This window comes from Equus caballus, chromosome 3 (genome assembly GCF_041296265.1).
Source record: "Equus caballus isolate H_3958 breed thoroughbred chromosome 3, TB-T2T, whole genome shotgun sequence".
Taxonomy (NCBI): domain Eukaryota; kingdom Metazoa; phylum Chordata; class Mammalia; order Perissodactyla; family Equidae; genus Equus; species Equus caballus.
The window spans coordinates 35,747,482-35,773,417 of NC_091686.1; the positions used below are offsets into that span (position 1 = coordinate 35,747,482).

Sequence of the window (25,936 nt, forward strand, 5' to 3'; positions counted from 1 at the left end):
TGTCTATGAGTCATACTTTCTGTTTCTTTACATATCTCCTAATTTTCTGCTCAAAAGTAGACGTTTCAAATAGCATAATGTAGTGACTCTGGAAATCAGTTTCCCATTGCCCACGTTTTGTTTTTCTGTCTGTTGGCTGCTGCTGCTGCTCTGTGTTTAGTGACTTTCCTGAACTCATTCTGTAAAGTCTTGAGTTCTCTGTTGTGTGTGGGCAGTGAAGTCTCTGTGCTCAGCAAATGATTGGACAGAGATTTCCTTAAAAGCCTTGATCCAGTAAGTCTTCCATCCTTTGCCCAAAGGCTGTTCAATACTTTTTCAGCTTACAGCTCTGCCTTTGCCTTCACTTCCTGTGTCCACAAGGCTTCAAGTTTAGCCCAAAGTGAGAAAATAGGATGTTCTCAGTTACTTCCTGGGCATGCACACAGACCTGCACATGTGCACGGCCTTCTATATCCCAAAGAATACGTCAGTGTTTAAGAGTACCCATGGGCATCTTATTCCCCAGATTTTCCTTTTAAATTTTGCGGCCAAGCTCTTGTTTGCCCCTACTGGTATCACCACCTCAGGCCGCTGTGATGTTAAATAGTTGTCATTGATTGTTTTTGACAAATCTTCTGAGAAGAGGGCTTTTCCCACTGAAGGAACTCCAAGTCAGGTCAAATGATGATAAGCCCTATGAATGGGGCTTTTCCAGGGAGCTGCCCGACAGGTCAAATGTGATGGTCCCTTGGAGATGGGAGAGCATCTGAGGAGGTCCACACCAAGTCTGACACCTCTGGTGGCTGCTAGTTTTCAAGGCTAATGTGTCTGGAGAGAGAGAAATGGAAATGTGGAAACTTAAAATGACACAAAGCTCACTGTACTGAGATTCAGCTATTTTTCTTCATTAATCACTCCTTGGATTGTTACAAGCCTTGGTTAATTTCTAGAGTTATGAAAACGTTATTTTGACAGGTCCTTTTCCCCTCCAATGTTATCATTGCTCTTATGGAGGAGGTTTTTAGAGGTCCTCTCTCTGCTATTCTGGAAGTCCTGTTTTACTTTCCATCAAATTAATTCGCCCTACTTTATCTTCTCTGTTTCTCAGAGGTTCTGATCTGCGATGTGATCCTTGTTTCTTGAATAGGGCTGCTTTGGATCTGTCATCCCCCTACCCCACCTTTCTCTTTTTTTTTTTTTGGGATTTTGACTGGAAGGTAAATGTCTCTGACTGCCATTTTAACGTGGCATCCTGCATCATATTTTCCAAAGTATTTCCGTGCATATCATTCTGGCTTCCTGGGAAAGTGGAGAAATGTGTTCTTTTTTAGAAAAACATTTTTGTATGTGAAATATTATAGAAAGATGCCAAAAACATATCTACTGCCCATTGAGTTATCACAAAGCAAATACCCATATAGCCAAACCCAGGTCAAGAAATAGGGTATCGCCAGCATGCCTCAGAGCCCTTGCATGCCCCACACGGTGACTGACTGCTCACGTGCAGTTTTATGTTCCTATCTTTTGGAAATTTATGTAAATGGAATCATACAAATTGTGTATGTAGGTGGACTTTGTTAATCCTCATTGCTGTATATAAGCAGTTCTCAGCGGGGGTGATTTTGCTGCCCAGGGAACATTTGGCAGTACTGAGAGACACTGCTGTTGTCACAGCTTGGGGGTGGGGTGGGGTGGGGGTGCTACGGGCCTTCGATGAAGGGCAACAACATACAGGACAACCGACACAAGAGACTCATTGGGCCAAAGGTCAGCAGTACCAAGGCTGAGAAACCCTGCTGTATATCCGACAACTTATCCTTTTTTCAAGAAAATGACATTTGTTTCTAGTTTTTGACTGTTACAAATAATTCACGTATGTTATGTTTGTAAGTAATGTTCTGTGCCCATAAGCAAGCGTTTCTCTTGGTTCTGTGCCATTTCACTACCCACCAGAAGAGGAGCTCAAAGCCCCGGCCCTGGTGTGTGACACGCGTGCTGGGCCCCATACTCCTGTGCTGCCCCTCACTGCAGGTTGTGTTTCCTCCCTGCTGGTTTCAGTTTCTCATTCTGTTTTCCGACAAATAAAACCTGAGCCAGTTCTTTCCACCATCCTGTGCACCTGTCGTTAAGTCCCCCAAGATAAAGGAGAAAAAAGCACGTCTGGGAGTGGTGTTTCCCACGCCCTCGCCTGCTAGGGAGCCCACACAGCACCGGAGCCCGCATGCTGACTTGGCTCACGTGAAGGGCTCTTCCTGCCAAGGTCACCAACTCTCACTTAGCTGTCCAATCAGCACTTGGGCACCGAGCCCCCTCGATGGAGACCCTGTCTTCCTGCCATGACCAGATACTGCGAGGTCCCCTCGCCAGCCCCACCTCCAGGCTCCCTGCATGCTGGAACTCTCCTCCTTGACTGCTTTCTGTGCAAGAGGAAAGCTGCTCGTGGCTTTTCATGAAAACCCCTCACCTGCTTCCAGGTTGCAGAGTCTGCTGTCAGCGTATCCTCAGGTTGTAAAAAGCTCCTCATTTCTTTCATCTCTCCATCTAAGCAGGGGGCTACAATTCCCTGACAGGACCCATGTCTGGGTGGGCACGCTGGTCCACGGCACCTGAGGACCAGGCAGGCGTTCGTCTCGCGTTTGTGTTGATGCTCATGAGGTTCTGAGAGCCTCTGAAGAGCCTTGAATTACAGGTGGTGGACCTCTCTGCGGCGAGAAGGCAGCACCTGCCCACCAGAGCCAGGACTCCAGCAGCAGTCAGGGTGGCGCCAGGTGCAGGGAGCAGGAGCCAATGGTGGGACCCTGGCATCTTCAGCAAAGCGCTGCCTTCCTCCAGCTCAAGCCGGACCCTCCTGAGGGCGGCCTGATGCCCACATCTGCAGTCACAGGCCCGAGGGACAGTCAGCAGTGTTTCCAGCTCAGGCACGATTCTGGACTCGAGGATGTTCTGAGAAACCTCTGCACTGACTCTTCAAGTCCAGACAGATGAGAACTGGGAGCAGAACCACAGACAGAGCCTCTGTTCTGAGAATTTATCACAAGTGGTGCTCGCCTCTGCCCACGCAGTATAGACAAGGCGTCTATGTCATTTCTCTCTTCTGGCAGGAAGTCATCTGATGGGGCAGCACCAGTGTGCACAGACTCTGGAAAGGGACGTCAGGACATCATCCTGGTACCAACTGCTCGCTGCTGCGGGACCGTGGTCTGTAACAGACGGTAGAGGCGAGAGGAGGCTCTGAGCTGTCCACACTCAAGCACATGGCCCATGGGCACCCCTGGGGTGTGCACGCTGTGCAGAGGGCCCCCACACATGGAGCCGGGGAGTCTGAGAGCCCGCTGTTGTGGCCTGAAGACTCTCCATGCGAATGAGTGCAGGTTGGCGGCTGCTGTTTGAAAAGGCAGCAGGGCTACTGGGCCCAAAGTTCTATGATTAGGAAAACTACCGACTTGCCCAGAAAACCTGCTGGGAGCTCAGCAGCCTCCCTGACCCTCCCGAGGATACACACAAGGTGGGACCAGCCCAGAGGGAATTTGCACTGAGGACAGTCAGGAGATGGGGGTGCCGGTGCTCCAGCCCCCAGGCATGGACCTGGCGAGGGGCCACACCAGGTGCATGGGAACACCGAGGTCCTGCCCTAGCCTGACCCCAGAGAGCCCAGGCCACGCCAAGGAGCTCAGCCTCCACCCAAGGAGGAAAAGGCCACAGGCTGCCTCAGGCTGCTCTGCAGGGGCACTGGGGCATGGAGCTGGGCTCCCAGTCCTCTGTGTGGGTCATTTCTGTAGCTCCTGCTGCCCCTGCCAGGTACAGGAAGCACAGAGAAGAGGGTGAGGTGTCCCAGGATGTGCAAGGACAAGGTCTATCCCAGACCTCACTGCCTGGGCCTGTCGCCTCCACGCACCACACATCTCTCTAGTCCCTGGGTGTCAGGGAAGCTGACTCTGTGAGCCAGACATTGGAACAGAAGTTGTGGAAAGGACAGGGCAAGCGTGGTCTTGTTGGGGAAAAACCACTTTGGGAGCTCCTGCACTAAAGATGGCCCCCATGCACTGCTGGCCACACAACAGCCACCACGCTGGCTCTTGACTTGTCCCCGCAGTGTGCCTGCCCCAGAGAGGAGCACAGGGTGCGACAGCCCCATTCGCTTAGTGCAAGGCCCAACCCCTGCTGGGATGTGCTGGGCTCAAACCCCCAATTCTTGTCCTCCAAGCTGGTTTTCAGCTAGCACAAGGGCTCTCAAAGTGGGAGCCCTGCACCCGCTGCAGCCTCACTGGGGAACCTGATGGCAATGCAGACTCTCAGCCCCTCCTGCCCCAAGTGGAAGCTCAGGGTGGCGGCTCGCTCTCTCAACACAGGGAGCCCAGCCTTCCTGAGCCAGTCACCTGGGAGCAGGCAGAGAGCCAGGGAGCGAGAGCTGACTGGGCCTGGACGGTGGTCTCTGGGGGGCCGCATGGCCCCAGGGACCTGCTGCCCTAGAGAGAAGTGACTTTCCTGGGGCTGGTCCTTGTCACGTCCCCACACCCTAGCATTTTGCAGGAGCTGCTAGCTCTGCCCCGTGGTGTCCACCTGCGGGGAGGGATGTGGAGAACACAGGGATCACCCCCAGGCCTCACCTCCCCAGCCAGCACCTCCTGACTTGAGCTGAGCAGCTCCTCAGGCAGAGGGGCACGGCCCCTTAGGGCCCAGGAAGGGCAGGAAAGTATAATTTGTTCCAAAATTAAAAGCTAATAATTAGGGAGGAAAAAAGTTGAGGACATTGGAGTTTTCAGTGGCGCGACCCCTCGTGTCACAGTCCTGCATGTCGGCCCCTCCCACGGAGGGGACTGTCATGTACAAAGAGCATTTAATTAATTTATTTATTTCTTTACACATAACTGAAGTGATGTTACAGTACATAAGTTATTTACAACTGTGCAGTAATGTGTTGCAAAATAAATTATCTAGAAGGCAGCAAAAGTACATTGTGAATGTGTATAAAACTGTACAGCGTTTACGGGAACACTTTTTATATGATTATTGGCTCTGTAGTGTTTCAAGTTATGTTCTCAGAAAGAGAAACAAAATGCCCAAGATTAAAGGAAAAAATATACAAACCACGTGGATTTGACTCCATTAAAAACACAACCGGAGAGTCCTGGCTCTGTGTCCTGTGACAGGCGGGTGGGCGGCGCAGCCGGGCGTCGCTCGGCACAGCGTCCCAGGCCCAGTTGGAGGCCTGCGGCCATTGGCGGCTCCGTGGCAACAGGGCAGTGGCCAGGACGGCACTCCCCTTGCCCTCCGACCCAGAGTCACTGTTTCTGAGGGGTGGAAACCTTAATTTTATTTCCTTTAGTTGATCAGAATGGAACAAGAAATTTTAAAAAACGCACTCCGTTCTGCAGCTCCTGAAATGCCTGTGCAGCTGGCTGGAAAACAGACCCCAAGGCCACCATGTCTATGCCCCACCCAGTCTCCTTGTCCTACTGCAGCGGCTGGTGTAAAAGGGCCACGCTCCAGGGGGCAAAGTGCGGGGTTTCTCCCTGGGTGTCCCCACCTGAGGGACAAGGTCTCCTGCTGCTCGGACGTGGCAGCAGCACCGGGCAGATGTGTGGCCCGCGCCTGTGTTCTGTGCGGCCATCCCATGGTGCGTCAGGCTGGCAGAAGCACGAAGTCGTCGTTGACGTCGACCATGGGCACGTAGAAGGAGGGCACCTCGTTCACGCACAGGGACTTGTGCCCTGCAGGGTCCAGCTCCTGGACCTTCAGCTGCCACTCCATCCTCTGCACAGCGTTGAGGGCCGCAGCCTCGTGCTGCTGCCGCATCAGGAGACATGTCTGCACAGGGGACACAGCAGGTGAGGAGAGCGGAGGCAAGACCCTGGCCGCCTCCCAGCCGCCCCCCGGCTGCCTGAGCAGGAGCACTGGGCCCCCACTGCCTGCTCTCCCTGCCGAAACCCCCACTGAGAGAACTGGGGTCGGGACCCAGGTTGAGCTATGGCTGTGGTGGCCTGCGCCTCTGCATGGTCCCCAGGGCCATCCTGCAGGCACCTGACTGCCCCTGGCCTCTTCACATTTGGGTCTATCCTCCCTCAGGGGTGGTCCTGCTCAGCGGTGGTGCTGACCACACGGGGGTCTGTCCCTGCCCTGTGCCCCCACCCTGTGCACTTCGCCACAACATTTAATTGGAATTTGTAACCACTCTGCTTTTCCATTTTTGTTTTACAGTTATCTTATTTATGGCTGGTGATGTTGGTTTCATTTGCATTTATAGTGGAAATTATGCCTTTTAATTTTTAAAGTGTTATCTGGGGTTTAGTATTAAAGTGTTTAATATTCGTGGGTATACTGTTAATAGGCACTAAATAATAGTGAACAGTTAAGACTATTTAAGTCTTTTATATAAAGCAGGTAGAAAGTTGAAAACTGAATAATGACTCTAATCAGATTCTTGCAATAGGACCTGACCAGATGAGCATGCGGGTCTGGGTGGGACGCACCTTGGGGAATAGGGGAGTTCTGAACGTGGCGGGGCCTCGGACGTGTGAACACGGTCGTGCCAACAAAGTCTGGCGGTATGTGATGGGGCCGGAAAATCCTTATCTTCCCTTAGATGTGCACACAGGACCCGGGGTGGCTATCAGTCTCTAACTTGCTTTAGGAAGCGCGGAGAATGCCAGTCCTCCTCCCTCTCCAGTCTCTGCAAACAGCCACCGTGGGCTGTGGCAGGCACGCCTGTGCTGGAGTGTGCAGCCTCAGGAAGGACTCGGGTCCTCGGTGAGACTCAGGCCAGCACTTGCTCGCGGGCTGCGTGTGCCCGCAGGGACGATGCCCTACAGCCTTTCGGCCTTGGCGCGCTCCCCAGCACCATGCACACTGCATCACTGATGGGCTTCTGGTTTTCCATTTGACGGGACTGTTCCAGTGAACATTGTGCAGACCCCTGAGTTCTGAATGACCACAGTGAGGCAGCCAGAACGCTGTGGAATGTGACAGCTACTGTCCATTTACCTACAGGCCACCAGTGGCGCGGGCCCCAGGACTGCAGGCATGGGCCAGCAGTCTGTCTCCTACATAGGATCTCGTGACCTCAGGTTCTGAAATGAGTGGTCACATGAAACATCTTTTCGTGAAGGTGTGGCCATTTCATCTTCCTGCACTGACTCTATACACTTCACTAGTTTCTTTTTCTATCCACCTTTTTCTTATTAGTTTGTAAGTTCTTAGCACATTAAAGAAATTAGATGTATGTGGCATTTTTAATGTTCAGAGTCTACTTTTAATGTCATCAAATATCACTTCTCTTTTTATAGGAAAGTCTTCCTGTGGCTCCTTCAAGCCTGGCTGGTGGGCGGAGAGTGAGATGTGACTACACCAGCGCCTCGGGGTCTGTCAGACACATACCCACAAGGTGACACGGGGGCTCGGCGGTCCCTCTCTGGGCTTTCAGTGCCAACACCTCCCTGTGTGCATGGCTGCGGGGCCATGTTCATGGGTCACTGAGGTCTAAGGGACATGGGTGTGGCTGGAAACACCGTCTTACTCTCCAAGAACAGGGGTGGCGTGGGGAGCCTGGGCTCACCCCATTGGTTCTCTGGCTCCCAGGGGGAGGAGCAGCAGGCACGGCCCACATGGCCTGCCTCGTGGAGCTTCCGGGGGGTGCTAACGTGCATGTGAGATCCTGTAACTGGCACGTGCTTGGTGGTGAGTTTTCACTTGGCTCTCCTGGGTGACCCGATGTGCAACCCTAGCAACTGCTGGTGAGGACTTGCATCTTACTTGCTAATCTCTGTATCTCCCACCCACCCTCTGCCTGCTGCACTGGTCAGCACGTCCAGAGCAGTGGTGATGGGTGTGTGCTGTGACCTTTGAGGAGGGCTCAAGGTGGGGTCCCACAGAGGTCTGACCGCCAGCTGGTGACAGGAACTGCTCCCCGCACACCTGGACAGGAGGGAAGACACTCTAAGGAGGCAACATGGGGGTGGGGAGACCTTGGCTCCCAGAGAGTGTTAGCTGCGTTCAGAGAGCGTCTCAAACTCACCTCCAAACCCGGCCCGGCAGCAGCCTCCCCCCACCCCAGAAGACTCCTGGGGGCTCCCAGCCCAGTGGCAGCTCAGGGAGCAAGGAGCACTCACCTTCATGCGGTCATACTTGTCATCCACGTCCTGGAGCCAGGAGATGAACTGGCGGGCGTTGAACCGATCCCGCACTGACTTGTTCTCGTCTCCCTGGTGGGGAAAGAGATGTGGACGTTGGCCAGGGAAGAGCGAGGAGGGCACGGCGGAGGCCCACCTGCCATGTGCTGCGTGAAGAGCTGGAGCTGCAGCCTTATCCCAAGTCCATGCACTGTCCACGTGCCCCGGGACCCAGCGGCAGGACCATCCCTGCCCCAAACCGCTTTCATAACACGCCTGAGGCGGCCATGGGGCCGTCCCAGACACACTGTTCCCACGATGTCTGTGGTGGAGCTGCCTGGGGGTGACTCAGGAGCCCCCAGGAGGGCGTCCTACATGTCTGTTATGACCCCCATGGAGGAGATATGCGTTCTGGGAGGAGACAGACGGGGCCCCTCAGACTCCAGCCTCGGCTTCCTTTGCAGGCCACATGGAGGCACACGGTAAAGCTGGCAATGGCATGCTTCAATTCCTTCTGTTTGTAAAAACGAGGTAATTTTTTTCTTTGAAAAGGACGTCTGAGAGGCCTGAGGTGGCCGAGGGCCAGCCTTTGGTTTCACTCTACAGGGAGTGCTAACTTGCCATCACCGTCCTCACGAACAGCAGCATTTGTGTGCGTGATGGGCTGTGGTTTACCAACGGGGATGGAGGAGACAGGCAAGCAGGTGGCTCTTGCAGTCTCCTGCTGTCTGGGTTTGCAGGGTCTCCCCCGGGTGAGGGCGACCGTCACGCTGACAAGGTTAACACAGCAGTCTCTCGCCACAGCCACACACGACTGCACCGAGGCTGAGCAAAGGCCCCACACCAACCACATCTGAGGGAAGAGCTGGAGCCCGAGACCTCCTCTGTCACATTCAGAAGCAACCCAGGAAATCCCTTAAAGATTAGCAGATTCCTTTTCTTTTTTCATTTAAATACAAAAAGTGAAACTTCCAGACACCCAATTCCTGAAGTAATTATTCAGTTCCCAACCAAACCTCGTTTTATGGCTTGTCACCAAATGTTGCTTTAGAAAAAACTTGTCATTATGCATAGTACATCAAATGAGGAGAGTTTTTAAGAGATATCCTTGAAGACTGTATGTAAGTGAGTGGGAAAATCTTTAATGCACTAATAAAAAAGTTTTTAACTAAAAACCACTGAACCACTGTGTGGCCACACAGCCAGCCTGGGAATGAGGCTTGCAACCCCAGGGGTCCATGCGATCCCCCAGGAGCCTGGGCTGCAGCAGGGGCTCACGCTGGCCAGGGGGCCATGAGGAACATCTGTCAGGAGGGGCACTTGGCACCAAGGCCTGAACAGTGAAGGGGCAGCAGGACAGGCCCGAGGGAACAACAGTGTTCAGGCAAGCCCAGACTGATGCATCTCAGCTGCTGTCAAAAGGTCTTAGTGGTTGTGGGGAAGAGAATCCCGGGAGTCAAGCCCAGGCAGACAGCCTCAGGCGGCCAGGCCTGAGTGCAGCGGGCAGCAGCAGGCTCAGGATGGAGGACAGGGGACACATATGAGATAGGTCAGGAGGCAGCTGGAAACTCCTGAGGCTGGGAGTGGCCCCTTCAAGTATGGGAGCAGTCCTGCACCACAGCGGGCAGAGAGGTGGGGAGACTATGGGGTGGGGGTGCCCACACGTTTACTGACAGGCCCCATCGGGCAGGGGAAGCACAGGGTTTGACCATGTGGGACAAATCTAACCCTGAGGTGGCGGGATGGCCACAGGAGTGGACAAGGCCAGGCCACTCTGGAGGGCGGTCGAGGCGAGCCAGTGTTTGCATGGACGGCAGTGCTCTGGCCCCTGCTGCCCAGCCCGGCCCAGCCCAGCCTAATGGGTCCATTCTGCAGTAACAGCGCCCGGGGCGTAGGACCAGTGAGGGGGAGCACTGCTCTGCTGAGCAGCCCAGGCTCCTACACCTCTTGGCCCTTGGCTGCTCTGCCTTGCTGCCCCTGTCACCAGGCTGGCGCAAGGCCACCAGTGTCCCCAGCATGATCCCTCCTATGGAGCCTTCGCTGCTCACAGCAACAGACGGGGCTGGGACCCACCCATCCTAATCATGTCTATGTTTTGGAGGAAAATCTAAATAACTCAAAGTGACTGAAACTTACTGAGGCCCAGCCCTGTGACCTGGGCGCCTGCACATGGTAGACCCTGGAATGGGGACTTGCAGATCCAGGTGGCATCTTATAACACCAGCACTGAGTGCACTGTTGCCCCGTCACCCTGCTTTCCCCATCTCTGAGGCGGACTAGCGAATCTGGCCCCTGCGGCATGCCCACGTAACCAGGCTGGGGTCTGTGGGCGCCTCCCGCTCGCTGCCTGTGGTGCAGCCACAGCCTGGAAGGCCCAGCTCTTCCTGGGAAACAGGAGTGCGCGCCCAGCCTGGGCGACACCGACCTGGCTCTCCAGTGGCATGTTGTAGACCTCAGAGTCCAGCAGCATGGTGCAGGCGCTGAACGGCACCGCCTGGTTCGCAATGGTCCTTGCTGCCCGGCAGTGAACCCGCAGGATCTCTTGCTCACAGGAGACGATCAGCTTTTCCTGGAGGAGAGGAGCTGGATGAGCCAAGACTAACAAGGGCCAGAGGCCCCTGGGCCCAGGCCCCTCACACCCGGTCTCCTCTTACCCGCTCGATGCTGTGCTGGAGACGCAGCTTCCCCCTCACGGCCTCTTGCTGCTTGAACAGCTCCTTCAGGGGCTCCGCCAGCGAGGGAGGGGGTGCAATCTGCAGTTGGAGAGGGTGAGAGGGAGGGATTAGTGGGGACCACGAACCTGCACCAAGAGCCCAAGGGACCCAGCAATGCCGCTTGTAGGCGTCTGCCCTGAAGACATACCTCTGGTCACACCAAAACATGGATGCACCAGGCCCTCCCTGGAAACAACTAGATGCTTGAAGATAGGGAGCAAGTGAAGCAACTAAGGCACACCCCCCACCCCGCTCCGCCCAAGAGGAGGACTACGCAGTGGTAAAAAAGAACGAGGCGAGTGAGTTCCAGAGATCGTGTGAAGGGAAAAGCAAGGTGCAGAGTGTGTCTACACTGCTGCCCTTCTTGCAAGAAAGAAGAGGAGACAAAGAATATGTACACAGGGCTGCCTGTGTGGAAGAAACATGACAGACAAGGCATGAACAAGAGAGGGCGCTGGGAGAGGAGAGGGCGAGCACTGAGCTTCCTTCATCTACAGTGAGGTTTCACATACCCCCAAATAATCCATTAAAGCAACGGGGACGTGGGTGCCAAGAGGGAACACAAATGCGACCAGTGAGCACGACTCTCTCAATAGGGCATCAGCCAGGGGAAGAGAGAGCTCCCTAAGTCACTGGGGAAAGACACAGTGGGCGGAGACCCGAAGAACCAGCGCAAACGCCGTCCTCTAAGCATGAAGGCGCTCCTCATGGGGGGCCAGCACTTCTGACCCAGAACACGTGCGCCAGAGTGAGCAGGTCAGTGCCCACACTGCAGAGAAGCAGCACTGGGTCTCTCTCGTGCAGAAAGAAGGTGCAACACATGATGGAGTCAGGGTTTCTGCAGCAGACCCAGCTGGAGGGATGCGGAGCAGCACACGTAGGCCCTGGTTCTGTCCGCCGAGGGCTGGGCGCTATGTCACCCAGGACAGTGAGCACACCCTGTGCCCAGGACTTCGTTTCTCAACACCATTCCCACCAGAAGAGACCACACGATTGATGACAGGGCTGAGGCAGGAAAAGCACAAGAAGAGCTGGACCATCTCGTGGGGCCAGAAAGTGAGAGTGTGCTCAAAAAAGATGGGGCAACTTGAAGGAGCTCCTACAGCCACGGCTGGAACAATGTGCACACAAAATCAATGATGGTAACTCACGTTGGATCAGAACCCACAGCCTCTAGGAGAACTCCAATCACCAGACGGAGGAGAGAGAAACGGAGAATCGGCATTAGGCCCGACCACAGAGTAACCTGCAGATGAGATCCCCTGCAGAAACTGAAACTAGGCGGCAGACGCTCGAGGAAAACAGAACTGATGGAGTCCCAAAGTATCTTCCCCAAAATATGTTCCAACCACAAAGGGAAAGACAGGACTGCACAGGGGAGCCGTCAGGGGACCTGGGCCAACACTACAGGACTGATGACACTGGGGACGCGACTCAAGGCACCGAGGCCTCACGTCACATCTGTGGGTTCTCGCCAAAAACATGTAACCTCAGTCCAGTTGTGGACGTCAGACCAACTACCTCATCCACACGCTTGAGTGTCAGGTCTTGGAGGACGAGGCGGGTGACCTGCCACATCCAGGAGGCCAAGCAAGGAGCCACAAACACGCTTTGTGCTTTCAACTTTTCCGTCAGTCTAAAATCAGCTCAAAATGAGAAATTAAAACATCTCGCTAGCTCCCCAGTCACACACCCTTTCCCCTGCACCGTCTTCTGCCTCGATGCACCCAGCCCCATGGGGTCCCCTGCACCTTCCTCGTCTGACTCCACCTGGGTGGCCTGGAGGTGATGCAAGTGCAATGAAAGGGGCGTGTCTAGGCATGAGTGTTTCTTGCTCTGGGTTGTTTTGCCCCAGGCCTCTGGCCTGGTGAAAAACAGGAACAGCTGCCCTCCACCTGCCCTGCCCTGACAGCCTGGCTGCTCAAATTATGTGGCACTGGGAAGTAAAATGGAGCTTTCTTCCAGAAAGGCCTAAGTCCCAGCAGAAGAGAAGAGAGCAGGAGATGCAGGGACCACTGACGGGGTGAACTCTGGGGTAGGAGGAGTGACCTCTATTGGTTTCCTTTCTCCAGAATTTCTAAACTTTCTAGGGTGCTCACGGCACTCTTTTGTTTCAATAACTAAAATTTAAACAAACAGGGAAGTCTCACTGAACAGAAAGCTCAGGCCAGGTTTTTTGAATCTGGTGACCCAGATGAGCCAGGCAGCTGAAGGCTCCCAGGCCAGAGGAGTGCAGGGTGGCCTCCCCGGGCTTCTCGGGCGAGGGGACCAGGAGAAGGGAGAGTGACGCTGGTGACATTCTTCTGGGTTCAAAGCTAGCCGTGCTCAGGGGACAAAACGTAGGCTGGGCTGGGCAGCGAGGGTGGTGGTCCAGGCAGTGGTGCCCCTGGCCCTCACCCTTTGCACCTGGTGCTCAAGGCCACTAGTCTTCATTCAGAAGACGCTGGCTGTCAGTCCCAGGAAGTGAGTGTTCTGCCTGGTGAAGCCAGCATGGGTGCGACTCTCAGAACACTGACGTCTGGCAGCAGCACACATATCCCATGAGACTCTCCTTCAGGACGAAGTTCCCTCGAGACTGGCTGTGTGGGCTGCGTGCCCAGGCCTCCCAGGGGACCAGCATTCACTTGATCGCCATGACTGAGGCCCACCCTAGGCTGAATGGATAAAGCAAAAAGAAGTCCTGGCTTTTCTTCAAGGGGGTGGCAGGGTCAAGAGCACAAAGCACCTCAAGGGGCACACGGTGTAAATCAGCAACACGTGGAGAGCACCATGAGCCTGGGTCCTCGGAGCCCAGGGAATGGGGGCGGGGACGGGGGCAGGGGGGCGTGGCGGGGGCACCCTGGCTCTACTCCACAAGAATCCCTGTGCCTGCTGTGCTAAGAACAGACCCCCATGGGCAAGGAGGAAGCAAGAGCCAACCCAGGGGAGGGTGGAGCAGGGGAAGCAGCGATGTGAGAGGCCTGTTGCCCACAGAGTCCTGTTCATCAGGGTTTGCTGACAGCCCAGACATTGGCATGAGAGGATGGGGCGGAGGGTGGTGTGCATGGTGGGATTTGGACATGTCCCCTTTTGGTGACATTTGGACATGAGGATGAAAAGAGAGGTGGGCTGGGGTGCTGGCTGAGAACAGGCCTGCTAGGCGGGGAAGCTGGAAGCCTGATGAAAGGAGAGCTTCAAGGAGGTGGCAAAGGCGCCGGGGCCGCTGGGAACCAGGACAGAGGCGTGGAGAGCTCAAGGGAGGGGTCGGGCTTGCAGCCAGGCTGGATGTCCCGTGGAGGCCTCGGGCTGTTGAAGGGAGCTGACAGGAGAGACTGAGCTGCAGAAAGGGGGACTGTGTGCAGGGGTGCCCAACACAGGGTGCGGGCCTTGGTCAGCCCCAGTCCCAGGGAAGGAGGTTGGGAGACCAGGGACCCAGCAGCACTGGATGGCTCTAGCTGGAGGTCCACAGGGCGCAGCAGACAGGGAGCTGGGTGACAGTTAGGAGGGTGCTGGGGTAGTCCTGAGGGCTGGGCAGGCAGTGACCCTGTAGGGCACTGGATCGGGAGCTGACATGGGACAAGTGGTGAATGACAAACAGGAAAGGAAGCAGGTGTCCTGACCCAGAGCTGCTGTGTTGACGTGGACCTCGTGTTGAAGCCTGGTCCCCAGGATGGCGCCACACCTGTCCTAAGCTCTGGCATCCTCAAGCTTGACGTTCGCATTCAGACACACAGTAAACAGGGTCCTGACCCGTCACCTGGACACACCCTCAGGCCGGCCCCTGGCACTCACCACGGGGATGTGCAGCTTGCTGAGTGGCTTGCCGTCCAGAAGGTAGGAGCCCGTGTAGGTGACATACTCGGCGTAGCACTGGGGTGCCTGCGGGCTGATGTAGCAGAGGATCTTCCGCTTCTCTTCAATCTTCTTCCTGATTTGCAAGTATTCAAAGTACGGGTTGGACCTGTCACTGTGGTAGGGCTCGATGTCGTCCAGCTTGATGGCATCCACGATGGCAGCCAGCGTCTGCTGGATCACTTCCCGCGTCTGCTGTGTGGACGTGTTCATGTGCTGCTGCAGCTGCTGGCTGGAGCGCTGGAAGCGGCGTTTGCGCGGGTGCTGGGCCTGCGGGTCCTCCTCCTCGGAGCCGCGGCCCTTCGCTCTGGGCGCCGGGGCAGGCTCCTTCTCAGAAGGGGGCGAGCTCTGCTTGTTCTGATTGGCCAGCATCTGAGCCCGGTTCCTGGTCATGCGCTGGGGGATCTCCTCCACTTTGGGGGCCTTTGGGGCTTCGGCTGTGGGTTTGGGTTCTGGTTCTGTAGCTTCGGGCAGGACACTGCTCGGAGGCCCCTCAAGCCCAGCAGTGTCATGGGGGCCAGCCCCGTCCGCCTCTGCCAAGCAGTCCACAGGAGGGTCAGGTGCACCGTGGGATACAGCCGAGGGGTCTTGGCACTCGGCCTCCTCGTCACCACCCCCTGGTGGAAGCTGCTCCGGGAGGGCTGGCACAGGCCCCAAGCTGGAGTTGGAGTCCTCAGGAGCCCTCGCCTCTGACACAGCCCCTGCTTCTGCCGTGGCATTCAGCATCATGGCGGGCTTCGGCTCCTCCAGGGGCTCAGGCTCGGCAGGGAGCCGGGTGACCGGCTGGTCAGGGGGCAGCACGAGTTGCTCCTCAGCAGCTGATGCAGCGACATCCCCACCATTCAGGACCATGGGGGCCCCTGCAGGGGTATTTTCTGGAGGAATGAGAGGACTGTCTTCTACAGGTTCTGTTTCGACGTCGGAAACGTCCTTAGTTTGAAGGGGAAGCTCTGGCAGTGAGAAGGGTCCCAGGTCTAAGTCGTCCACAGGGGTGGTAAAGGGGTCAGACCAGGGCACTGGCTCCACCTGGCCGAGGACAGGCAGGTTGTGACCATTTTCCAGGAAGTTATTTTCCAGGGGCCCCAGAGCCTCCACCTGAGCCACGGTGGTCACACACGCAGGCTCAGGGGGCCCTTCGGGGGGTGCTTCCGGAAGCGACTTGCAGCTACTGAAGAAGGACTCCAGCCTGGAGGGAGGGGTGAAAGGGGTGGGTTCTTCTGAAGGGGAGACAGCAGCCGGGATTGCTTCCACCGCAGTGTCTCTGACCTCCTCGAGTCCAGGCTCAGTGCCTGACAGAGGGTATGAGGCAGGGGACCCTGGGTAAGGGGGCTCTGTGGCACCGAAGGGCCCTGGGGCAGCAGGGTGGAGGGACGCAGCTGGACAGAAATGTTTTGGGGACTCTGAGAATCTCTGTGGAGACTTTAGCAGAAGGTCTGACCCCACGGGCCAGCTGACAGGGTTTTCGGGGGCAGTCCCAATTAGGCTGGAAGAGAGACCTTGCTCTGAGGCAGCAGGGTGCGCCCACTCAACTGGCTCCTCTGTGATGACCGTGCTGAAGGGGCCCTCGTCCAGGGGCTCCAAGTAGCTGGGCTCGGGGGGGATGATGGCAGCAGTGGCCTGCTGGTCCTCCGTGGCCTCCAGGGGAATGCCCAAGTCAGGGGGAAGGGCTCCCTCCATGGATGGAGCCAAAAGCTCATCTCGGTGTGAAGGGGGGGACTTTGCTTGTAAACCAGAGAAGGCACCCTCTGGGGAGGGAGTGACATTGACCACAGCTGCAGGCGGGCAGTGCAGACCGTCTGCTTTGGGGGAGGGGATGCCATAGTCCGGGGAGTAATACCCCGGAGACAAGCAAGCAAACTTTTCGGCGGGACCTGGAGCAACAGGGGCCTTGTCCTCCAAGAGCTGCCCTGGCGAGTCGAAACTAGACGCAGTAGGGACACTCTGCTGTCTGAACAGCTTGTCCCCAACACTGAATTCTGCTTCAGGGGTCCTCCTGATATCAACGGAGACTGAACGATAAAGGTTTGTGCACACAGGCCTCGTGGGTGTCTGGCTAGGGGTTTCTGAAATCCCACTCGCCGCCCCAGAGAACCTGTCAAAGAAGGAGGGGGAGCAGGCGCTGGCAGACGTGCTAGAGATGGGTGGGGGGTCTGTGCAGTCGAACCCGAGGTCGGGGTAGTCGTCAGTGCTGCAGGACGGGGTCCTGGGGGTGTGCATCGCCTCCTCGTAGCTGGGGCAGGACACTACTGACGCAGGGGTGGGGACCCCGGTGGGCCGGTTCTGATCAGGCCTGGGAGAAGCAGGCAACACCTCTTTCATATGAGGTCCCGCCAACCAGTCTCTGGCGTCCACAGCTGGTCCCAGGTGGGGCTTATTCTCAGCGGCTGGAGGAGGAGGAGCCGCCTCCTTGAGCTTCTTGTCTTTAAGGGCAGGGTCCAGCCCCAGCGGCTTCTTTGGAGGGACATCCAGACTCTTCTTCCGCATGTCTTCGGCTGACTTCACTCTCTCCTTGAGCTTAGGGTCTCCAGACCTGTGCCTCATCTTCTCCATCTGTTTCATTCTCTCCTTGTGCCGTTTGTGGCGCTCTTCAATCTCCAGGTCTTTCTGGGAGAGCATCCTCTCAAAGCTGGTCATCATCAGGTCACCGTCTCCAAGAAGCTTCTCTCTGGGCCTGACGTCCTTCCTGCCCACATCTTTGGATGGGGGCAGCTTATCGCTTCCATTGCTGAGTTTCACTGAGTCTGCCTTCTCCTTCTCTGGATTCTCCTTGGACTTCTCCTTTAGCTTGGCCTCACTGGGTCTCAGGCTCTCGTCCCTCGGCCTCTCTCTAAGAGAACCTGGGGGGCTATCCTTGTCTTTGGCTGCAGACTTGTGCTCGTCCCGGGCATGTTTCAGGATGCCATCCCCATGCTTGTCCCTGTGTTTCTCCTTCTCATCTCTCCACTTCTCCCGGTGCTTCTCTCTTCTCTTCTTCTCTTTTAGGATGTTGATGGTACCAGATCCATAAGGCTTCAGTTCCTTTTCTACTTTCTTGGAAGGTTCTCTTTCAGAATCATTTTTGTCTTTCTTTTCGGTAGAAAAAAATTCAATGGTTTTATCTAATTCATCTTCTATGTCGGCTTTCGTGTTGTAAGAAATGCTGTAGGCGTCGGCATCCAGGAACTCCTTTTCACACTGGCTGGAGTCCCTCCTGCTGCCCGTCTCCTTATAATCCTCACCCTTGTCTTTCCTCTCGGACTTTTCCTTCTTGCCTCTCTCTCGATCATGGCTTTTCTTGGAGGAGGAGGACGAGTGCCTGTGCCTCTCCTTCTCCTTCAGCTTCTCCTGGGGGCAGCTCTCCTTGACCTTCTCCTCCGGGGGCTCTGTGACGGACGTGTCCAGGAGGGCACTCAGGCCCGGGTCCTGTCCCCGGTCCGTGAAGCTGTCGGAGGACACCTCGCTGGCCCTGTCGTTGGAGTCCTCCCTGCACTCCCGGAGCGCTTCCTCCTCCAGCTTCTCCAGCAGGCTCCTCTCCAGCTCGACGCCTTTGGACGCCTTCCTCTCTCGGCCATGCTCCTTGTCTGGCCTCTCCCGGTGCCTGCTCTTGGCCTTGTCTTCTGCGCAGGGCTTCTTCTCTGCTTTCTCTGGGGGCTTCTGTCTGCTCTTCCTTTCCTGAGTGGAGTCGACTGAAGCCCGGTCCTTCCTGTCCTTGTATTTGTCTGTGGACTCCTTATCCTTCTTCTCTTTGTGCTTGTCAAAGGCCTTTTCTTTCTTGTCTTTCACGCCTTCCATGGCTCCTCTGTCCCTTCTCTTTTCTTTGGGTTCTTTCTCTTTTGGCTTCTCTGAATGTTGCCTGTCCACGGAGTGCTTCCGGTGCCTGTCCGAGGGGTGCGGCTCCCTCCCGTCGTCTTTCTCCTGGAGCCCATCCACCCGCTGCACTTCACCGGCCTCTCCAATTTTGAATCCACTCGCCGGATACTCATCTTTTTCATCTTCACTTTCATCTGTGAATATATCTGCAATATACCAGCTTTTCTCTTTACCCTTTTTTTCATCTTTTTTTTCAGAGAAGTCTTCTGAGATAATTCCAGAGAAACACTTCTCCTTTTTTTCTTTAACTTGGTCAAAAGACGCTTTTCTTTCTTTGTCTTTGCTATGTGTATCTTTATGCTTTTCCTTAGTATCTTTTTTCTCTTTAAAACATTTATCAAATTCTTTCTCCTTCTGACATTTTTCAAGGAGAGATTTTTCGTTCTTATCTTTGTCACTGGACTTGTCTCTATACTTTTCCAGTTTTATTTTTTCTCTCTTCTCCTTCTCAAGGCCATCTCTCTTCTCCTTCTCTCTCACAGAATGGTGCCTTTCCCAAGGCTCCAGATTCTTCCCAAAGTCACAGTCAGACCTGTCTTTGAAGATGCTCTCACAGCTGTACTCCTTCAGGTCCTCCCTGTGCGCCTCCTCGGGCTTGGCTCTGCCGTCCTTCCGCTCCTTGGCGCCCTCGAGGGGGTCCTTTCTGTCCCTGCAGATGTCGCTCAGATCCCTGTCTTTCCTGTCTCGCCCGCCTTCAGCAGACTCCCTCCTCTTTTTGTCTTTTTCTGAAAGATAGCTGGCGATACTTTTGTGCTTTTCAATTTGGTCTTTCCTCTTCTCAGAGTTTTTATCCAGATAGTCCCTGTCTTTCTTTCTAAAGAAAGCATCCTTGTCGCTCCGCTTTTCGCTGTAGTCTCGCTTCTCCCGGGTTCTGCTCTCCCGCTTCTTCTCCTTGCTGTCCTCTTTCACTGTTTCCAAGATCAGCCTTGCCACGGAGTCATTTTTAATGTCCCTGTAGTCTGTCACTGGAGAATCCCAACTATCTTCCCCTTTGAAATCAAAGGACGAATCAGACAAGTCAGAAAACCACCTGTCTTGCTGGTCGTCAGAAAGGCTGAATTTGGTATCTTCATTCTCCAGAAACTGACTTTTGTTGCAATAGTCATCAAAAGCAGAATCTTCCCTATAAACTTTTTCTTTTTTGAGTTTTTCTTTATCTTCTTTGAAAGTCTTCTCCTTCTCTTTTGAAATTTTGTCCTCTTTAAAATCATTCTTTTTCTCTAATTTTGAAGGCCTGTCTTTGGATTTTTTCTTTCTCTCCTCTTTGTATAGTCTCAGTTTTTCCTCTTTGGGAGACTTTTCCTTCGCTGACTTCTCCTTTTCCACTTTATTCGAGCGGTCTTTCTCGTCTCGGAAAGGCCTGCTCACGTCTTTGTTCATGTCTCTGACTCTCCTGAGCGACTTGTCATCTTTGGAGGCCTTGATTATCTCATCTTTAAAGAGCCATTCTTTGTCGTCTGACTTCATTTTGCTAAGTTTTTCTTCTTTCTTAAAGTGGTCTCTATCGTGCTTCAATACTTTTAACTTATTTTCTGTAGAAATGTCATTGTCTAAAAGTATAGCCTTATCTGATCTCTGCTTGGAGTCCTCATACTCATAAGTGAAGCTTTTCAGTTTGAGTTCCTGACTGACTGAACACAGTCCTCTCTCCTTGTTTTTGTGTTTATGTTTCGTTTTGTGTTTCTTGACCACTTTCCCCTCCTTGTCCAGCTTGGGAATGGCGCCGTCCACGCTGGAGTGAAAGCAGTTCTTTTTCTCGGACAGGGCACCCCTCTTCCTATGCTCCTGTTTCTTCCTCACTGGCTTCAGTGACTCCACACTGGAGCCCTCAGAGGAGCAGTCAGACTCGCTTGTCAGTCTCGTCCTTGTGGAGTCTGATAAAGAGCTAACCTCTGACCAGGCAGGAGAAGAAATGGTTTTCCAATTGTCTGTCCGCCAGTGCTTGGCGTGCTGGTCTGTGTGGCTGGGGTTCTGCTTCTGGGCAGTGGAGCTCCCATGAGACGAGGTGGAGGAGGCAGACAGGGAGCTGAACAGGGAGGGGTCCTTCAGCACCAGCGGGGACTCCTTGAGGCAGCCAGGGCTCCCCACCGAGTCCCCATCGTCCTCACCACTCCCTGAGGACTCACTCTCTGACTCCGATGAGCAGAATTTGTCGCTCCTTTTCCCAAAGCGCACTTCTTTGCCTTTTGTTTCTTTCTTTCGTTTCTTTTTCACTTTATTTTTTTCCTTCTGCTGCTTGGAATTCGAAGGCTCCCGTGTTTTGTTACTGGGCAATATCGTGTGTGCGGAGAGTCTCAGCTTCTCTCCTGTCCCCACGGTGACACTGAGATCCTCTTCGTCTGACGTGTCTGACAAGATGCGATGAGTAGCTTTCTTTGGTGCAATTGTGTTATTTTTAGTGTAACTTTTCACTTCCATTTTGGGTATAGAAATAAAACTATTTGATTTAGTTTCTTTCCTGTAATCCTTTTTCAGTAAGTGTTTGTCATCCACTGGAGGGACTCTGTCCTGCTCGTCATCCTCATCAAACTCATACTCATCCTTGACAGGGGTCACAGTTTTCTGGGGCTCTGGATTCTTAGCCTTGTGCTTTAGGCCTTTTTCAAATTCAGAGTCTGTGTTATTGCCATCAACTGAACTAGAAGGCGCGAATGATGGGGCATCTTCCTCCTCGGAGCTGTCTGTTGGAAACAGAATGAGAGATGTCAAGGCAGGTGCAGAACAACTCCACAGACACGGAAAAGGAGTCTGCAGAGGTGGCCTGGAGAAAGGCCCCCCAACCCCGAGTGCTCAGCCACCCCAGGGAGGGAGGGAGGCTTCCCCAAAGAAGCACTGCACTTAATTTGCTAAATCTGAGGCCGACCATGGGCAGAAGGACATCAAAGAGAGATTTGTACAAAGACAGGGCTGCCATCTTAGTAGTAAGCCTGCAGGCTTTTGGACACTGGAACCCTGGAGGTGGGGTGGGGTCCTCGCAGTCCAGAAATTCCTGTAAGTGGCAGGTGTTGAGGAGGCGAGGAGACCCTGTGTGCCGGTCTGCAGACGCAAACGCACATTGCCTCTGGCATCACAGCACTATAGGGAGGCCCCGCCCCTGTAGCGTCACACAACCTGCTCCCGCCCCCGCCCTGCACACACACCCAGCACTCAGCCACTGACCAGTGGAGCTCTCTTCGCTGGACGTGTAGGTGCCCTTCCCTAACAGGAGGTTCACCATGGTCGGGGAGTTGGCCACCTTCAGTGGTGTCTCTCCTTTTCTGTTGCTTTGCTGAGGATTTCCTCCATATCGTAACAACAGCTTTACCACCTACAAAACAGCAGCAGGCACATGAGGGAGCTTTCTGAGAAACACCGACGCACTATTACTATACCTGTGTAAAACTGTGACCGTCCAGAGAGCCTGTGCTTAACCAGAAAACAGCCCACGCTGAGGCCGCAAGCTGTGTGCACAGCACGCCTGGCAGAGTCTCTGGACCTGTGCCTCTCCTGCAGGAAGGACCCTCACAGGCTCCCCTCCAGGCGGAACAGTCCCAGCTCCAGAAGTCCTCCCTCACAACGAGTCAATCACTTGGCCAGAATTTTCTCACATAGGCTCCCCTCCTGCCAATGGCAAGCTTGCCATCCAGTGCGGTCCAGTGGTCATGGAAGTTTCTGGCTATGTAGGGGGAAGTTTTTTATGGGGGGGAGGGGAGGAGCAGGCGGTGTTACAGAACAGAGAAAACAAAGACCAAGCTTCTGCAAGCAGGTTTATTTTATATTTTCATTTATTTTAGAAAATAAGATCACCTCTTCCTTGCTTTATTTTACACGGGTAAGGACAGTCACGTGAAGAAGAGAAACACAGAGACATTTCAACAGCCCTGTTGAACTGTTTACAACTAACAGCCTGTGCGTCACACACCCAGGACAGCTGATTCACTGAACTCAAGTACAAATACCGAATTCAGTCTCAACCTTAGTCTAGTCTGAGCCTAGAGCACTGGAAGAACCTTTCACAAGGGTCAATACAAACTCGCATTCTTCACGTGCTCTGTCTCATCTAGTACATCACTCAGGACAGAGCCTCCTGGGGACGAGTGTCCCACTGCTGCTTGAACCAACACAACCACCTTAGTCTGAGGATCCTGGAGGTCAGAGGCCAAGGTATTGGCTCCTTCCTTTCCCTGCACACAGGGTTCCTTGCAGTGGTGGGACTCTGGTCCCCATGTCCTTGTTGTCTGCCAGCTGAGTGCCACCCCAGTGGCTGGAGGCCACCACATTCCTTGGCCCATGGCCCCTTCCTCTAAGGCCGGCAGCACAGTTCGAGCACCCTCCCTCCTGCCTCTGCTGGTAACTTGTCCCAGCCAGGACAGGGTCTCTGGCTGTAAGGACCCCTGAGGGCCATGAGCTCACCCAGACAACCCAAGATCATCTCCCATGCGCACAGTCCCCTGGCCATGGGAGGCCACATGTCCACAGTCCAGGATCAGGATGGGGATGTCTTTGGGGGCCATTATTATACTTCCCTCACCATGTTTCCACCTCTTTGACATTTTCCATAATTTTTTTAAAAGTTTTAAAATGATAATTACAAAACTACAGAGATTCAAATGGCGACTCCCTCACTCCCAGCTCCATCACCTACCAGCTCACCAGCCAGCCTCATTTCACCCACATCTGGCCCATTCCCCGAGGTATTTTTTAGCAAATGCCAGACATTTCATAAACTTTTCAGTATATTTCTCTAAAACAGCCCTTAAAAATTAAGAAACAAAACAGAATGCCATTATCTTCCCTGAAAGTTCACTGTAATTCCTAACATCAAATGTATCACTGGTGTTAAGATTTCTCCTGTCATCTCAGAAACCTGTTAATTCAGAGCCTTTCCCCATTCTCCCACAGCGACTTGTCATTTTCCAACTGTGCTGCTCAGTCTCGATGCTGCCGGTTCCCTGCATCTGCCAAAAGTGACCGGGCGGGGTTGCTACAAGGGGCTGTGGTGTGTCCTCATCATGCTTGACTGTCCCGTGGCTCTGGTAGTGACCACAGCAAGGCCCTCATCATCTCTGTGTACCACCCTGCTTTCTGGCAGCACAAGATGCATGAGACACATCATGTGCACCTTCTGTTTCAGACCTGATGGGGGCGATGAGTCCTCTCAGGGGAAAATGTGCACTAAGGTGCTCACTGCTCCTGGACTTGTGACAACGATCATCCTGGGTACTGGCTACACCTCTCAGCATCGCATCAGTCCAGGCCTTCCAGGTCTGACAGCACCACAGGGACAAGGACAGGGTCCACAGCAGCCCCCAGAGCTCTCCTTCCTATGGCACGAACACGAATCCACCCTGCACGGCCAGAGCAGGCCTGTCTACACGCTGCAGGCAGTGCTGATTGTTGGGATGTGAGAGGCCAGCCAGGTGCCCACTCAGAACGAGAAAGCTGGGCTGGTTGGGGGTGGGGGGGGTGGAGTACGGGCAAAGACCCCCTTCTGAGTTTCCTAGCAAATGTGAAGGACAGCAAGGACAGAGAGACAGGAACTACAGAGCGAGGCACAAATCCGATGGCAGGCCCACCCAGGTCTGCAAGGAGGTGCCCACCTTGTAGTGCCCGTTGTTGGCAGCATCGTGCAGGGGGGTGTCGTCATCCAGGCCCTTGGTGTTCACCTCCGCCCCAGCAGCCAGCAGCTGCTTTGCGACGTCATAGTAGCCACGGTTACATGCCTCATGCAGCGCTGTCCAGCCTGGAAACAGACACTTAGGACATATGTTACTTAATCCTCAGGAACAACTCCTGGCTCACTCCTGTCTCGAGGCAGCACTCCAAGGATACGCTAATGACGGGGACAGAAGCCTGGTGGGCATCCCTTGTACTGAGGGACTCTAGTCTAGGGAAACCTCGAATGTTCCTTACTGTAACACCTCGTTTGCTCACTGACATCTAGCCTGTTAGCCCTACAGACTGTCAACCTGCAGGGGTAATCTGGAGCAAGACCCTGTCAATGGACAAGGACCGGTGAGCACAGTGTGATGACGGCAGCTCAGCCCTGCTCATCCGTCAGCACACGGGTAACAGAGACAGGCTGAGAAGGCTCCTGTGTAGGACAGCAGAGCTCGCGGCCATGGCCATAGGTCTGGAAACACGCCCTGGGAAGCACATGGCTGAGGCCACCAGGGAGGCCTCCTCTGGTGGCAGCTTCCACCTGGAGCCTCAACCTGTCACCAGGAAGAGTGGCCACCATGTCAGTGTGCAAACAGGGCATGCCCCTGTGGACACAGATTCCAGTGCCTGGGAAAACCCTGATTTAAGAGAATTGCTTTTAAAAACAAAGGTGCTAAATTAGGTTTGGGTGAGACAACTACTAACTAGGGCAGAGATAAAAATCCAGGATTCTACCGGAAGACTGCTTCATTTATCTCACATTCTCATCCACTTGGAACAGCCAACTCTGGAATCTGCTGATGCATCACTGCACAATGGAAGTACTTTACGCAAAAAAGGCCACACTGAACTGCACTCACCGGGCCTTCAAGTAAACAAAGGGCCTCGCCTGTCTCAGGGCAGGGAGGGCACTGGTTTCCATCCTAAAGAGGGTCTGGGGTGATACTTCTTCCCTGGGAGGTGGGAGGGTGTCCCGGGCTGACAGGCATGAGGCAGCCTCTGCTGGGACAACACGGCTTCCTCCTAAATACGCCAGAGGCAGACCCTCTGGGAGCCAGGAAAAAGGAATCCTCCAGCACAGAACAGGGGTTTATATAACACTGCAGAGTAATATCTAAAAATTCCTCAATTCTCTTAAAAATAATGAGAAACAAGAAAGTGATTTTATTTTGCAATATCTCCCAAGAAGTACTAATTCTTCCTTCTCAGAAACAGCAAATCATACTGGTATAAAGTGGGGTCTTCTCCACGCACGCGTGCAAGCACCCATGGAAACACACACTGGGGAATGGCTCCCACTCCTGCGGAGCAGATCCCTAGGGGTGGGGCTACTGGCCCCTGAGGACACTGAGCTCGCTGGGCCAGAGGGTCCGCCCATCTGTAGAGGCAGCCTCAGCCCTCTGTGAACTCACCATGCTGCCTTCTGCCCTCTGCCCACGGGCGCCACGAGCACTCACCTGCGAAGTCCTTGACATTGACATCTGCCCCCTCGCTGATGAGCTCCTTGATGCGCCGGGCATCCCCCCGGATGGCAGCTCGGTGCAGGCGGGTCTCCCCACGCTCGTTTCTCTTGTTCACTTTGTCTTTGGTTTTTGAGGCAGAGTTAGGCGTCCCCTTCTGACATACTGTCGACTGGGAGGGATGCTTTGGTGTTGTATCTACTGCAGGCCGAGGAGAGGACAGATGGAGCATTACTGGGAGTGGAGCCAGCGGGGCTTGGCTGGAGTGTCCCTGCTGTACAGAAACCTTCAGGACCTGGGCCGTTTTCATGAGGGAAAGGGGACGCCTTTGCACAGGTGCCCACCCCAGAGAGAGAGC

The 25,936-nt window shown here is 54.4% G+C and overlaps 1 protein-coding gene across 24 annotated transcripts in view; it reads right to left on the reverse strand.

The window, feature by feature from the left end:
• Positions 1-4,804: 4,804 nt before the first annotated feature.
• ANKRD11 (ankyrin repeat domain containing 11) overlaps positions 4,805-25,936 on the reverse strand; it is a 213,756-nt gene continuing 192,624 nt past the window's right edge. For 15 of the 24 annotated variants that reach the window (XM_023637514.2, XM_023637513.2, XM_023637515.2 and 12 more), the window contains 9 exons: positions 25,576-25,779; positions 24,058-24,200; positions 21,638-21,785; positions 14,570-21,159; positions 10,739-10,837; positions 10,510-10,653; positions 8,085-8,177; positions 7,756-7,890; positions 4,805-5,787 (listed from right to left, as the gene is read on the reverse strand). In XM_023637514.2, coding sequence (XP_023493282.1) covers positions 5,602-5,787; positions 7,756-7,890; positions 8,085-8,177; positions 10,510-10,653; positions 10,739-10,837; positions 14,570-21,159; positions 21,638-21,785; positions 24,058-24,200; positions 25,576-25,779 — 7,742 coding nt within the window. In that variant the 3' untranslated portion in view covers positions 4,805-5,601. The remainder of the gene's footprint in view (positions 5,788-7,755; positions 7,891-8,084; positions 8,178-10,509; positions 10,654-10,738; positions 10,838-14,569; positions 21,160-21,637; positions 21,786-24,057; positions 24,201-25,575; positions 25,780-25,936) is intronic. The other 9 variants (XM_023637516.2, XM_070263180.1, XM_070263187.1 and 6 more) reach the window with 4 other exon arrangements.